Below are 15,562 nucleotides of genomic sequence, written 5' to 3' on the forward strand. Positions count from 1 at the left end.
TTACCATTTTCTAATGTACGTGAACTGAATTCACGTACCACCAATGAGTTTCAAACTCCATTAATTACGCAATCTTAAATCACGTACGTTTACGTGAACTTAAATCACCTATTATATGATATTTTTACAATTTTACAACGTACGTGAATTCAGTTCATGTAATGTTCTCAGATTTTGAAAAAATTTACGAACTAAAAAACAAAACAATAAATATAATGTGTGAGTTATGATGATTTTGTGATATGTGAGTTTTGAGTGGTTAAAAATGGTGATGAAAGAATAAATAAAATTAAAAAATATTATAAATATGTAAAGACAATTTGAGTATTTTATTTTTTTTTCAAAAAATAGAAGGAAAGTGAGGGGCATAGGTAGCAAATTTGTTTATTTTTTTTGGTCGAGGGAAAAATCATCGATTAATTTGATTTGTGAAATAGGGAAAAGTAGTGCGCGAATCACCGTTCTGAAATCGAAAAGAGAGAACCAAACCTCCAATTCCTTTGTGCAACTCACCGGTCACCTTACAGAATCAAAATCAGTTGCTGCTTTAGATTCCGTTCAGCAATTGCAATAGCAGCAGAAGAAGAAGATGTCAACGGTGTACGTTTTAGAACCGCCGACGAAGGGAAAGGTGGTCGTGAACACCACCCGCGGCCCTATTGACATTGAGCTATGGCCTAAAGAAGCTCCCAAAGCCGTTAGGAACTTCGTTCAACTCTGCCTCGAAGGTTACTACGACAACACCATCTTCCACCGTATCATCAAAGATTTCCTCGTTCAGTGTGGCGACCCCACCGGCACGGGCACCGGTACACAATTCTCTCTTCCTCTTTCCTTTTTTCATTTTTGCCTCTAAATTGAAACTCATTAGTTATCGTTTTCTTTCTGAATTTTTCTTGTGATTGATTGTTTTGGTGTTTATTTTTAAATGAAGTAAAATGAAATGAATTGTTTAATTATTGTGTAGGAGGTGAAAGTATTTATGGAGATGTTTTTGCTGACGAGTTTCATTCGCGTATCAAATTCAAGCATAGAGGTTTGGTTGCAATGGCTAATGCTGGAAACCCTAATTCTAATGGAAGTCAGTTTTTCATTACTCTTGACCGGTGTGACTGGCTTGATCGGAAGCATACCATTTTTGGAAAGGTAAATCATGCAATTGCAATGATTTTGTAGCAAAATCATTCTCATAATTATTATTGTTATAAGGAGGAGTAGGGGAGGTAGTAGTGGTACTTGTAGTATTAGTATGCAGGGTTTTAAATAGTGGTCGTGGTAATGGTTGCGTTGCAATCCTTAATATTGTGAAGAATCACAGTCAAATATGGCTGATGCAGCCTCAATTGCAGTTGCATCTTGGTTTCGGCAACATATAAAACTATAATGTTGCAGTCTAGATCGCAGTCGTAGAACCCTGATAGTTGTGTTTATGATTTGTAGGGATGCACCCAATCGATTGATTGTTCTTGTTGTTATTTGTTTTTAGGTGACAGGAGATACAATGTATAATTTATTGCGACTTGGTGAAGCTGAGACTGATAAGAGCGACCGGCCTTTAGATCCAGCCCCGAGGATATTATCAGTTGAGGTGGGTTGTGGACTTGTGATTTTGATTAATATCACAGAAAATAATTGAAGAGGTTGTTCTAGGTGTTGATGAACTTGAACCCTTTTGACGGGAGATTCTAACTTTCTTTGTATCTTCTTAAACTACTTGGTTCTAGGTGTTGTGGAACCCATTTGAAGACATTGTTCCAAGAACACTTCAGAAATCTCAGACTAAAGCTACACGTGATACGGATGGTAAAGATGCAAAGAAGAAAGGTGTAAAGTGAGACCTCCTTATCACCTATGATAACTGTCTTTTTAGAACTCAATGCAATGCAATAGGTTGCTTATTGTTTTTTTTTTTTTTGTTGCAAATTTAAATTGCAGAAATTTGAACTTGCTTTCATTTGGGGAGGAAACTGAAGAAGAGGAAAAAGAATTGGCATTGGTGAAGAAAAAGATTGTGAGCAGTCATGATGTCTTGAACGATCCCCGTCTTCTAAGAGATGAAAATCTTAATAATGAATTGGTAATAAGTGAGGCCTTTCATTTAGTTTTTCCTTCTGATTCCCATATAGAAATCTTTCCCGACATCCTGTGGATAATAATTACAAATTTTTATTATTATATCTTTCTATAATTTAAGGAAGCTGTTTTTGGCTTACAGCTCCCGGTGTCAGTATTATGTAGTTATTTACTTATTTTATTAATTTCACCCTGAAAGTTCATATTTTATTAAAAGTGTATCAAAATAAATTTTACATCAAATGGCCACACATAAGCGGGCTTTAATTTATTTTGCAGAGTTCTTCTGACAGTAAAGCAAAAAGGAATCTGCAGTTATCTGTAAGGGATGCACTTAACTCAAAGAAAGAAGAACCTCACAAAGATTCAGAAGCTGATAAGTTGGCCCATCTTAATTCCAGCGATGACGATGAAGCAGATTTTGATGCAAGAATGCGCATGCAAATACTCAAAAAGCGGAAGGAACTGGATGATCTCCCTCACAAACCAAAGTCGCAAAATGGTATCTTATTTACGTTCCATCTTTTACATTCTAACTTATAGAATCTTAACCTCTGATTTAGGAAGTGTTTGGTTCTACCGTAGATTTTTCACGAGCTTTTAACTTTGACACTGTGTTGCTATAGTAACTTTCCGACTACCATGTTTATTTTCTTGACATCCAAATAGAAGATTAATTTATTGCCAATTGTTTGGGTCACTTCCTACCTAATAGCTGTAAAATTTGAATAAATTAAGGTGCTTTCTGATAGGAACTGAGAAGAGGAGTTGGGCCAGCTGCCACCCAATCATGTGGCCTGGCGTAAGATATGCCATGTTTACTATAGGAAGCATCTTAAGATTAGGAGGCTGAGCTGGCAGGAAAAGGAGGGAAATGACAGTAGTCGGATAGTTAGTTATATAAGGAATAAGGGGAGGAGTGAGAGAGGTATGACGAATTCTGTTATAGGAGAGGGATCACCGAGAATTTTCTCTGTTCTTTAACCCATCACTTGTAAAGTACCAACTTAATGGAATCGAACTTCTCCCTCTTTTGACAATGTTGTCTCACTAGCATTTGTAGCATATAGTAATGGTAAACATCTGAAAATAGAATTAGGAAATTGTGAAAGCACAAGGTCAAGTAAAATCAAGTCATAAAAGTGGGCATTTGGCACCTGTCAAAGGGAATATTATATTTGAATGACATAAAATGGTAGTCTTTACAGATGATAAAATAGTTAGAAGATGTTAAGTTTACTATGTGAATAATTAATTGAAATACCTACCATTGTTTATGGCATATTGGATTTTTATGTTTGCTATGAACTATAAAATTCCTTTTTGCTTTATCAACAGTCTAGTCTAGGAGAATGTTTAATTCGTCTAGAAGTTGCAAAAGCAAATGGAAGTGCCAAACAAACCAAGTTGCTTTAAATATCATTATCATAGTGGTAATGAATTAATGCTTACTGTTAGTGGGATTAGGTAAGCATTTTAATTTATAAATCTGATAGAACCAAGCACACAAAAAGAATATAAAGTAGCTGTATTGCAATTAACTGAAAACAGGGGATGTATCCCTTTCTTATAATATGGAAAAGTATGACCTAACAAAAGAAAATGACTCATGGACTCTGGAATCGAGATGAACTCCTTGCAAGATGATCAAAATATAATGACCGATTCTATCTAAAGAGAGAATAGCTCTCTATTAACCCCAGTTCCTTCCCACAACTCCACAATTCTTGCCTAACCTCCTATTTAACCACACCTCTCCATTATTGGAAACCGTAGAAGAGGGAGTTAATGGGACTTTCCCATACAACATTTTTACAAAAATCCACTTCCTTTTTATTGGAATCGAGATATTGCAATGCTTCACTTCAGTACATCAAAAAGTACATTAGAGTTGGGGTTGTCAAGTCTACTGTGCCACATAGACAATAAAGTGGAACTATGTGTGGAAACATTGTTATTTACATGTAAATGTAAATTCTGTACTAGAAACTGAGGGACTGAGTGGTTATTTGAAAGTAAATTTGTACTAGGTCTTGTTCAAACCCAAAAGCTAGCTCAAGTGATGAGGATTGTCTAAACTCTAAACCTTGTAAGGACTATTTTGGCCATATCTCTTGTCGACACGGAATGGGATGTCTATACTTTTAATGCTGTAACCTTTAAACTTCCCAACGCTTTAACTACTCATTCCTTTGAACAAATAATAATATCTCATTATTTTATTTATTTATTTTTTTAATATTTTTCTTATTCAAAATTATTGTTGTATTGTCAATGCTTGACATTTATCATTTCATATGCAGGAAGGTCCAGGTCTAGGTCCAGTCCAGACAAAAATACTGTGTCAAGAGCCAGGTAATAGTTACAACTTTAGAACTTGAATATCCGTTTAGCAGTTGCCACAAAGGTATCAATGCACCAACATTTAAATGGTGATGGTTTAACTAATGGTATAAAACAAACTTAGGGCTTTTAAATTGTATGAGTTGAAATTGTGGGATTTTAGAGAAAAGGAGGAGAGAAAATAATAAGGGTTTGAATATTATTGATAATAGTTTAATGCTTACTTGATTACAATAGGTTCAATATTAATCTCTATTTATAGAGAAACATAGACTAAATCCTAAATTAGGAATAAATCATAATAATAATAAGAGATATTCTAAGATTCTCTATAATTATAAATTGATCATAGAAAATAACTCAAGATACTCTAATATAATATAAAAGATATTATAAGATATTTTCTAATATTCTAACACTCCCCCTCAAACTAAATCTTACTAAGTTTTAGCTTGTTACAAGAAAATAATGTTTTGCTCTGCAAAATAATAAAAAGGATGGAAAAGCAACTCAGGGATGCAGGTGAAGTCGGAGAGAATTGCTATAAATATAGCCTAGCCAGATAGCCGATATGATCATCAGCCTGAGAGAAATTCATGGCAAGCAATTGAACAAAGCGAGGTCCGTTCTTCTAAAAACTGCATTTGGAAGCTTTAAACCAATAATATTGGAGAGACGTGCTTCAAGGAGAGAAAGGCAAGGCCAGTAAATCTGGGACAAAGATGGGGCCAGTGCGTCTGGGACAAATTGTCATGCTAAAGTGTGAGTCATAAAAATAAAAGACATCGTCAGAATAATCATCAATGGGAAAATAAGTCATCACTAATATGATTCATCAGTGGGAAAAGGGACACCACCGGAATGATCATCGGTGGGAATAGAAGCCACTGTTGTAATCTATTAGTAAGAACTAAATTGCATGACAAACACCAAAGAGGAAGCAGCGCGACTCTAATGAAACGAAGCCATAATCGACAACCGAAGTGAGAAAATGCATCCAAAACAGGAGAGACAGTGGTTGTTTCGGAAAACTTTTCTAGCAGCGACGGCAGGCAGCAGCAGCAAACGGCGGCAGCGGCAGTAGCAGACGGGGCAGCAGCGATGATTGTGGACGGAAGTGATAGTAGTCAGAAAAAGGAATGATCATGCTAGAAAAGAGAAACTAGGATTATATTCCCAAACTGTTGGGAACTTAGCAGCGGAACAACGACAAGATTGTTCAAGGAGGATCGAAATAGGCTCTAGATACCATGTTGAAATTGTGGGATTTTAGAGAAAAGGAGGAGAGAAAATAATAAGGGTTTGAATATTATTGATAATAGTTTAATGCTTACTTGATTACAATAGGTTCAATATTAATCTCTATTTATAGAGAAACATAGACTAAATCCTAAATTAAGAATAAATCATAATAATAATAAGAGATATTCTAAGATTCTCTATAATTATAAATTGATCATAGAAAATAACTCAAGATACTCTAATATAATATAAAAGATATTATAAGATATTTTCTAATATTCTAACAGTATGATTAGTCTCATTTATGTGTAGCCTGTGGCTAGTATTTGCTCCTTGTTTCCCTATGGGCATGGTGGGGAACAAAACTATTTGAACTTGTGGCCATGGAGGACACAAGGTGATAGGAACCTGAAATTTAAGAGAAGAAAACATTGTATTACTGATAGAAAAAGAGATGTATGACAGAGATAAACCCCTGTAATCCCAGAGTTATTGCTCCTCAAAAAGAGATAAAATCTCCCTTTGCCCAACCTTTGACGGTTCTAAATTGAAAATGGTGATAAATTGGTCACACACTATGTGCACCTCTTCACACCCGTTAATAACCGAATTGGTCACACTCTATATGCACCCCTTAGCCTCTGCCACGTCACAATCCTTCCCTTCATTCCTATATTTCAATAACATTACTCCCCACATAATAGGCTTGGGCAACTGGTTATGCCTATTTAGGCCCACATTCACATATGGAATCCTAACACAAGGTTGAGGCGTTTTTTTAGATGGTTGTACATGGATGCATGTCACATTAAGTTCAAACAAGGAACTGTACCTGTGCTTAATCTCATACATGGTTAGTAATTCCTAAACATTAAAATGGTTCTTGTAGTATGTTATCCAAAAGTCAGTTATTTTTTTTTTTTTGCATATAAAATCAGTGATCGTTGACATATCTCCTTAAAAAATGTTGGAGATTCCTAATTCTTGGTGCGTTACCTAAGAAATCCGCTTCAGTTTGGTCCCTGTGTCTCGATTTTCGTCTGGCCCTTAAAAGTTGCCAATGTCTAGCACTATTTATTTAGAGAAGCATTATCCGCCAACAGAACATTTTTAAAATGGCTTCTAGTTTGGCTTACCAGCTGTGAAGTTTGCTCATAGAATATAGATTTAACAGTTATATACTAATTTTCCAAATATGGAGTTTATGATATCGATTGGATGTCCTACATATGTGAGCTTGTTTTGGGGTCTTACTATTATCTTAAATGGTTTGTGATTGGTTTCGTAAATGGTTGAATAACCTCTTGCCAGGTCCGGTTCTGTAAGTGCTGATGAGGATCAACCGAGAGTAGAAAAATTGTCCATGAAGAAAAAGGGAATAGGATCCGAAGCAAGAGCTGAACGAATGGCTAATGCAGATACAGATTTGCAGCTACTGAATGAAGCTGAGAGAGGAAGACAATTACAGAAGCAGAAGAAACGCAGACTTCAAGGGCGTGAAGATGAAGTATGTTGTTATTTTTTTATTTATACTTTCTTCCCTCTGAATTCTTATTCCCTCGCGTTCTTTCTACCGTCTAATGTGCTAGAATGCTCTAGACTATCAAGAGACATGATCAACAGGGGATGGTAACTAGACTGATAATCTGAAATGATATGTAAGAGTAATATGCTGTAAAATTGTATATTAAGAAGAAAAATGCCTGAGCTAGTTGAACTTATTTTGATATGCCAAATCAATGCTCCATGAAACTTCCCATTTTTAGATTGACATAGTAGTTGTGTTTTTACTGTCTTGAATTGAATTTGATTCTATGTTGTCAAATAGCAGCTACTGTGGAACTATATCGTTGCAGCGTAGTGGAATTTGAACAAACTGCTATTTTCTGCAATCACCGATTGACAGCATTTATCTGAACATTTCTTGTATCGTTTACAAAGAATGTTACAGATATATATACAAGAGAAACGATGTCCACATTCCTGAGTTTTGGGATCAAATCAATCAGCCTAGGCTATTTATGGTAAATATGAAAGTTAATACAAGAAATAAGAGGAAAAAATGACAGGAAGAAAGAGTTAATATTTAATACTAATCTTAGGCTAATCTTATAATCAGCTACCCAACTAATCTAGTTATATTGAGAAGATAATTTTACTTTCTAACTAATCTTCTATATCGGCTTTGATTAGGAATTTAGGATAGGGTTCCCTATGATAAGGTGGTACATTTGGGTCTATATCTCTAGTTATATTAAGATAATTTAACGTCCAAACCAATTTGCTATATCAGCTTGGATTAGGATAGAGCTGCATATGATAAGGTAGAAGCTCTACACTTGTATTCATAGGAATATCAACATGATCAGCGTCTCTTCCAAAATATCAAGGTCTTTTTTTTTCTTCCCGAAAAGTAGTTATACCTGTCTTTGATTGAGCTGCTTCATTCCCAAGAGGAGTTGGAAGAATGGTCCGTGTATTATTGGATTCCAAGGTGATCATCTCATCAGTCATCTTCATCACCCTGGATGGGTACTGCTTTCTAAACATTATAGAAATGGTAGCATATGATAAATCATAGACACAAATCACAATGGGAAGGAGATAATCACTCTAGAATGCTGTAAATGACATGAGCATTAGGATTACCATGTTCACCTTTGTAGAGTAAAATAGGTAGGTGAGTAGAAGTTTCAGCTGGACTGTAGTGGAAGAAGGAATTAAAGTGGGAGCTGAAACACAAGAATCAATAGTGGGAGCAATATTTGGATCTTCGTGATGTCGGTACTCTGAAGAAATATCAACTTGAATGGAATTTGAATATTTCATGTATTATTTACAAAGAATTGTACAAACACATATACAAGACTAGAGTGTCGAAATCCCATAAATTTGGGTTCTAACCAAGCAGCCTAGAATATCTATAGCAACTATGAAAGCCTATCAAAAGATAAGAAGAATGAATAATTTCTAATTGTTATTACAATCAACTAACTATTTGGAAGTGGTGTTATGTAAAATTATCTTGTCAAAGGAGATCACTAGAGTGGAGATAGTAGTAGCAATGAGTATATAGCTGAAAACGTTCATATTATGTCATTTATGTTTTGTTAAGTTTTTAATTTATAATCATTTGTGGGCTTTTTTGTATATAATATATGGGTACTTTCAATCACTATTCATGTGTAACATTCTTCTCTCTGTATCTCTATCTTCAGCTTCTGGCAAAACTTGAAAAATTTAAAACCTCTTTATCATCAAAGGAGACACCTACAACTGCTGAATCTAAACATGTTAATGATGAGGAATTATCTGACTGGAAAAGTGTTAGCTTAAAATTTTCCCCTGCAGCTGGCAAGGTCAGTTTTCTCTTGCCATTCCATGATATGAAATCATTGCATTTTCCATCTACATCGGCGTGTCTTACTTATCTTTTGAGTTTTAAATGCATAATATTGTTGAAATCTGCACACTCATGTGTTAAGACACGTTAATTTTATAATTTGAAATAACCCTTTCTGAATTCTACCACCAAGTTAGTTCTTTTTTAAAATAGCAACACAGGTCTCTTTTAGACGGAGTTGTCTTATTGATCAAACACACAGTTACTCCTTTTCTACTGTCTTAAACTTTTCCTGTAAATATGCAGGATCATATGTCTCGCACCGAGGATCCAAATGATTATGTTGTGCATGACCCTCTTTTGGAGAAGGGCAAAGAGAAATTCAATAAGATGCAAGCCAAACAAAAGAGACGAGAACGAGAATGGGCTGGGAGATCCCTTACTTGATTTTGCAAGTGTCAATCAACTATGTGAATTTGCAAAGCTGATTGGTTTTCATTTTTGAAGGTTGATACATCCTTTCAGCTGTGGGAGCACCTTTTATGTATTAAAAACAAAAACTTGCCCTCAGAGAAACTGAGAACTTGTTGCACAGAGGATGGTGGGCTTGGTAGGCAAAGAAACTAATTTGAAATGTAGGGTTAGTTGAATTCAAATGATGAAGATCTAATGAAAGGGTACCCTCATGAAAGGACGTAGTTTGACATAATTGTAGTTTTGGTGCAATGTTCATAGATGTGTTGTTTAGCTTTTTACAGACCTACTTGTTATTATATTTTTATTTTAATATATTACACCGGATGATGTATTATTATTGTGGAAGTTGGAACCAACGTGTTCAGTGGTAGGCTTTATTTGCACAACAATTTCTTTGTTAGACTAAATGAATCAGAACTTTATGGTTGATGTGGGTGGGAATTTCGAGAGGTTCTATTTGTAGCCCTTATTTGAATAGAGAATAGACTCGTCCAACCCTTCAGGTATTGTTATCAAACGAAATAAAATCACATTATTTTTCAATATAAAATGCTGCTGTTTGAAGTCCTCCAACTGTTGTCTAAGTCAGTGGAGATTTTAATTTTAATATCTTGGCATAGCACTAGTAAATCGTGATGTCAACATCCTTGCCAAATGAATGAAATTGAGAAGGCGGTGACATTACTAATTCCACCTGCCGGCCTATATTTGTCAAGTATTAGTTTTAGCATGGACGGCTTTAGGATTATAAATCAAATTTTCATTGTAATATCAGCCAATTGGACCAGTTCCATTTCCTGCAAAACAAAAGCAGAGAGCTTATTAGTCCACATAAACTTATGCATCAAACACCATTGCATATTCAGTTCAAATGGAAATAATTTTGAATATCTTGTTGGTCTTCTTGGTGACACCCTTTTTCCTCCTAAACATGATTAGTTGTGAGGATGACGAGGTGAAAAAGACACTGATACAGTTCATGACACAACTCTCAGGCCAGCAGAATAACAATTCCACTTTGGTTTGGAAACTAGAATCCGATCCCTGCAAGGACCGCTGGTATGGTGTATACTGTGATGCTCAAATGTCTATAAAGAGGTTGAATCTTTACAGGCTCAATTTGTCAGGGACTCTTGATGTGGCCTTGCTATGCAACTTGCAGCCTCTAGCTGCATCTCTCACCTTTCTTAGTCTTGATGACAACAACATCAGCGGTCGAATAACGTCCGAGATTGGAAACTGCAAACAACTCACCCGCCTCCACGTAAGAGGAAACCAACTTACTGGAAACCTTCCTACTTCACTTGCCATGTTGAACAACTTGAAAAGACTAGACATTTCAGACAACAGGTTTTCGGGACTGTTGCCGAACGTGGCAAGAATCTCCGGCCTCAACATGTTCTTAGCACAAAACAACGACCTCAGTGGAACTATACCTGCATTTGATTTCTCCAATTTCGACCATTTCAACGTTTCCTTCAACAATTTCAGTGGCCAAATTCCAGATGTGAATGGTCATTTCGTTGCCGACAGCTTCCTCGGTAATCAAGGACTATGTGGATATCCACTACAAAAAAATTGTTCTGAGAAGCCTCTGAGTAGTACTGTTAGTCAAACATCAGAAGAAAAATCAAAGGGTCCTTCTAAAGAACAGATTCTTATGTATTCAGGCTATGCTGCATTAGGAGTTATCGTAATCCTTTTTGTAATCTTGAAGCTGTGTACAATAAAAAAGACAGGAAAGAAAGTTGAAGCAGCACTGAATGGTGATATTGAAAAATCCAGCTATGTTTCAAGTGAATCCAAAGCAGAAGAGTTAAACAAATCTGGATTTTCAGTTGCATCTGAAAGTGGAACGGTCTCACAACAATCACTTATAGTTCTTTCAAAGCCAGTGGTGAATGAATTGAAATTGGAAGAGTTGTTGAGAGCACCTGCAGAATTGATTGGAAGAGGAAATAATGGAAGTCTTTATAAGGTGATGCTAACCAATGGTATAATAGTTGTTGTAAAAAGGATTAAAGGTTGGAGTATTTCTAGTGTTGATTTCAAGCAAAGAATGCAACTTTTGAATCAAGCAAAGCACCCTCATGTTCTTTCACCTCTTGCTTTCTATTGTTCTAAACAAGAGAAGCTTTTGGTCTATGAATATCAGAAGAATGGAAGTTTATTCAAGCTTCTACATGGTAAATTTTTAAATACCAAATTTTCATTTTGTTTTCATTTATACTACACATTATTTGTTTTAACAAGGAACTCGTCTCTATTTTATTATATATAAGGTGTTTTTGTTTGGATTGATTTTTTTGGCTTATCTACTAATATAGACATTTGTTGAACTTTTTTGGAGAGCTTATAGAAACAACTTATATTATCTCTATAAATTGTTTTAAGCTTTTTTTTCATAAGTTCTCCAATATAGCTTATGAAAATCATTTATAACTTATATGAAAATTGTTTGACTATTTTATCTTTTGTTATAGAAATAAATTATACCTAAGCACTTACATGATAAATGCTTATCCTATAAAGCACTTAATTAAACTCTTTACTATTTGTGTACACAACTTTGAAAATGGGAAACAAGGTAAAATCATGTGCCCATTTTGCAATTAAAGTGAAATCAGAAAACGTTTTTTTAAACCACAAAAAAGATTATTAATATTTTGCTTGAAAAGTTTAATAAATTTGTATATGAAGCAACATGAGCTAGCTAAAGTGCTACGTATGCTTTCAGGTACTTCAAAAACCTTTGATTGGACCAGCAGACTTGGAATTGCATCTACAATAGCTGAAGCATTAGCTTTCATGCACCAAGAGCTAGGCCAACATGGTATCATTCACGGCAACATAAAATCATCAAACATTTTGCTAAACAATAATATGGAACCATTTATAAGTGAGTATGGTGCTCTTGGTAAAAATGATCAACAACAAAGTTCAACTCCTATTGATACATTCAAAGGAGATGTTTATGGCTTTGGTGTTATTCTTCTTGAACTTCTTACTGGAAAATTGGTGAAGAATAATGGAATTGACTTGACTGATTGGGTTCAATCAGTTGTAAGGGAAGAATGGACAGGGGAAGTATTTGATAGATCATTACTTTCAGAGTATGCAAGTGAAGAGAGGATGGTTAATATGCTTCAAGTGGCTATAAGATGTGTTAATGATTCCTTAGAGGCTAGGCCAAGTATGAACCAAGTGGCTCTTATGATTAATACTATTAAAGATGAAGAGGAAAAATCATTGATTTACCAAGTTTGATTGCTTAGGATTATTATACATGAAACAATAAGAAACAAGTGGAGAGTCTTATATCCTCTAAATCAATTTCTTTTAGAATATTTATAATTCTATTTGAATAACTTACTTATCGATCAGGAATGCATAAAGTCAAAACTACATATTATGCAGTCAAGAGTTTTTAGCCATCCAATTCATTTAAATTTCAGATTATTAAAATAGTCAATCAAATTTAAATTTAAAAGACTACATGTTGTTTTAAATACATACAATACAAATCCGGATCGAAACACATATTAGTAAGAGACTTGTGAATATATTATTTTTACTTGAATTTTATTATGGACTGTTTAGTTTAACTAATAAGTTGCTTTGTATTAAATTGTTAAATTTATAATTGTATATGAGTCAGAGTTCCTTTGTATTCCATTAATAAACTTTTGCTTGTAAAAAAATTACTTTTTTTATTCCTAAACGATGTAAATACATATAAAAAAGTATCTTTAAATGTTGACATATAAAAAAGTCTCTTTAAATGTTGACTTAAGAGAATCTCATCCCAACACAAACACATATAAATATAATCAATAAACAACTTAAGTGCATTAGTTTCTTTTAATACTAATCTTCCCTTAACAAAATATCAAGAGATTATTATCATACCATAAATTCTACAATACATTCAACAGTTCTATGGGTATCGATGTATATGATCTTTAAATCAATAGTTAAATTTTGTTTTAAACAAAAAACTAACTCCTGTTATTTAAAAAATTATAATAATTAAATAACATTTACCTAAAGAGTTGGTGAAATAAATTTTTTTTTTTTGAATTTTTATTATTCATAATACTAAATATTGAATATTTTTTACAATAAAATATAAAAAATCAGTATATTGTTTATAAACAATGAAATGAGATTTTTTTATATGAAGCGATTTTTACTAAAATATAAAAATTGACAAATAACTTTTTAATTCATAAAAATAATCATTAATTTATAGGTTTAGAAAATAATATACAAAAATTCTTTAATTTGTAAATATACCGTAAAATCTCCCTTATCATAAAACTAAAATAAAAATCAAGAGATTAAATAATGTTTCCTATATTTGAATTAAGATTTTAGAAGTGAAGGAAATGTAGTTAAACATGTTTCTCTTATTGGAGCCTTAATTATAAGAGGAGTGGCAGCAAATCGGATTGTAATTTTAAAATATAATTTATGCAACATGTAATTTTAAACAATTATAATTAAAATGATAATGATAAGTTTCTAGATAGTCTATTATGATAAATTCAATCATTTAAAGCACTGATAATACGATAAATATTGGAGCCGATAATAAATTTAATTCCTGTTAATATAAATTAAAAGAAATAAATATAAATTATTTATAAATATTAACTAAATTTTAAGATTTTCTTTTTATATTTTTTATGTTAATTTGATTTCCTTCATTTTTAAAAATTAAATTAAATACATTTTATTTAAAGTATCCTTCACGGTCCAATCAAACACCATGTATGTGTTCTTTTACCCACTTGATACTAGAGTATCCCTATAACACGTTTCTTAATTAAATATGAAAAATCAATAAGTTACAAAAAAACACTGATTAAAAATATACCACAATATTATTTTCAAATGTTTAGTAAATATTATAATAATATTTCAAAATAATGAATTCAAAAATATGATTGAATTAGATATTTGTTGTAACGAAATTACCCAAATTTAAACAAGTATAAAAACTTAAAAAGGCATTTTGGACTATAATGGGACTGCAAATAGTTTTCTTTTATGTTGTTTTAAATAATTTGACAATAGTCAAATATAAAGTTTCGGTGGTGCAAGATGGATCCACAAATTTTAATTAGTTGAGTAAAATCATATACTATTGTTTATATTTATATATATATATATATATATAAATGAAAAAATAATGACATATGTTTTAAGTAAAATTTAGCTATTACAAAATTATACTATTATTTACTCAAAGAATACAAAATGTCTATTAAATGTAAATTATATATAATTGATCTTTACAGATCTTTGTATTTTTTATTTTATTTTTAATACTATAATTTTTTTTTTGTTTGATGATGAACAAAACATTCAATAATTTATTTTTCATGTTGTTGTACATTTAATTCTTTATAAACAAAATTATTTAATAATCTTTAATGTATATACTACTTAATTTTTAGTCTAGAAAAACAAAATCATTCAATAACTAATAATGAAATTAAAAATATAGTTGGACAACTATCATTAATATCTTTAAAATTTAGGACGAAATTTTGATTGAGAAAGTGGTTTCTTTAAAAAATGTAGTTGCATATTATTCTTACCAAATAAATTTAAATGGTTATTTTATCATTAATATAAGATAATATATTAATATATTTTTTTAAATAATTTACGATAAAAGATAATACCTAAATTAAACTTTTTATTTTAAAATATTATTATTATTATTATTATTATTATTGTTATTATTCAACTTTTCATAATTTTATATCTTTCAAGCATAATTATTTGTTTGCTTTATAATGTTTTAATTTAACCATACTATATTTTATATATTATATATGTCAATGTTATATAAATTTTTGTTTTAATTATTTTATTGTAAAAATTAAATCTCTCAATTTTATAAAATATTTTATACGATAATACAAATAATTAATATTTATATGAAATTAATGATAGTTGTCAATGTTATATAAATTTTATTTTTCATATAAATCAAAAATTAATATATTTTATATATTATATATGTCAATGTTATATAAATTTTATGATTTGAATTATTTTATTGTAAATTTT

General features: G+C 32.2%; 2 protein-coding genes across 2 annotated transcripts; both read left to right on the forward strand.

Annotated features, from left to right (window-relative positions):
* The first annotated feature begins 379 nt into the window (after positions 1-379).
* LOC101501937 (peptidyl-prolyl cis-trans isomerase CYP57) lies at positions 380-9,907 on the forward strand. Its single transcript, XM_004486103.4, has 10 exons — positions 380-809; positions 968-1,146; positions 1,487-1,588; positions 1,725-1,831; positions 1,936-2,077; positions 2,353-2,575; positions 4,377-4,428; positions 6,970-7,165; positions 8,877-9,017; positions 9,308-9,907. The coding sequence occupies exons 1-10, from the start codon at positions 590-592 to the stop codon at positions 9,446-9,448; spliced, it is 1,503 nt and encodes a 500-aa protein (XP_004486160.1). The 5' UTR covers positions 380-589; the 3' UTR covers positions 9,449-9,907.
* Positions 9,908-10,062: 155 nt separating this feature from the next.
* Positions 10,063-13,024, forward strand: LOC101501724 (probable inactive receptor kinase RLK902). The gene is made up of 2 exons (XM_012712774.3): positions 10,063-11,664; positions 12,216-13,024. The coding sequence occupies exons 1-2, from the start codon at positions 10,350-10,352 to the stop codon at positions 12,743-12,745; spliced, it is 1,845 nt and encodes a 614-aa protein (XP_012568228.2). The 5' UTR covers positions 10,063-10,349; the 3' UTR covers positions 12,746-13,024.
* Positions 13,025-15,562: the final 2,538 nt, after the last annotated feature.

The sequence above is a fragment of the Cicer arietinum genome, chromosome 1 (genome assembly GCF_000331145.2).
Source record: "Cicer arietinum cultivar CDC Frontier isolate Library 1 chromosome 1, Cicar.CDCFrontier_v2.0, whole genome shotgun sequence".
Classification (NCBI taxonomy): Eukaryota; Viridiplantae; Streptophyta; class Magnoliopsida; order Fabales; family Fabaceae; genus Cicer; species Cicer arietinum.

What these genes read in the sequence shown, in the direction of transcription:
- LOC101501937 (XM_004486103.4), top strand. Translation starts at nt 590, where the DNA reads ATGTCAACGGTGTACGTTTTAGAACCGCCGACGAAGGGAAAGGTGGTC. An exon ending in AGCATACCATTTTTGGAAAG is followed by an intron (nt 1,147 to 1,486) that starts GTAAATCATGCA and finishes ATTTGTTTTTAG; the next exon opens with GTGACAGGAGATACAATGTA. An exon ending in AATACTGTGTCAAGAGCCAG is followed by an intron (nt 4,429 to 6,969) that starts GTAATAGTTACA and finishes ACCTCTTGCCAG; the next exon opens with GTCCGGTTCTGTAAGTGCTG.
- LOC101501724 (XM_012712774.3), top strand. Translation starts at nt 10,350, where the DNA reads ATGGAAATAATTTTGAATATCTTGTTGGTCTTCTTGGTGACACCCTTT. An exon ending in TTTATTCAAGCTTCTACATG is followed by an intron (nt 11,665 to 12,215) that starts GTAAATTTTTAA and finishes GTATGCTTTCAG; the next exon opens with GTACTTCAAAAACCTTTGAT.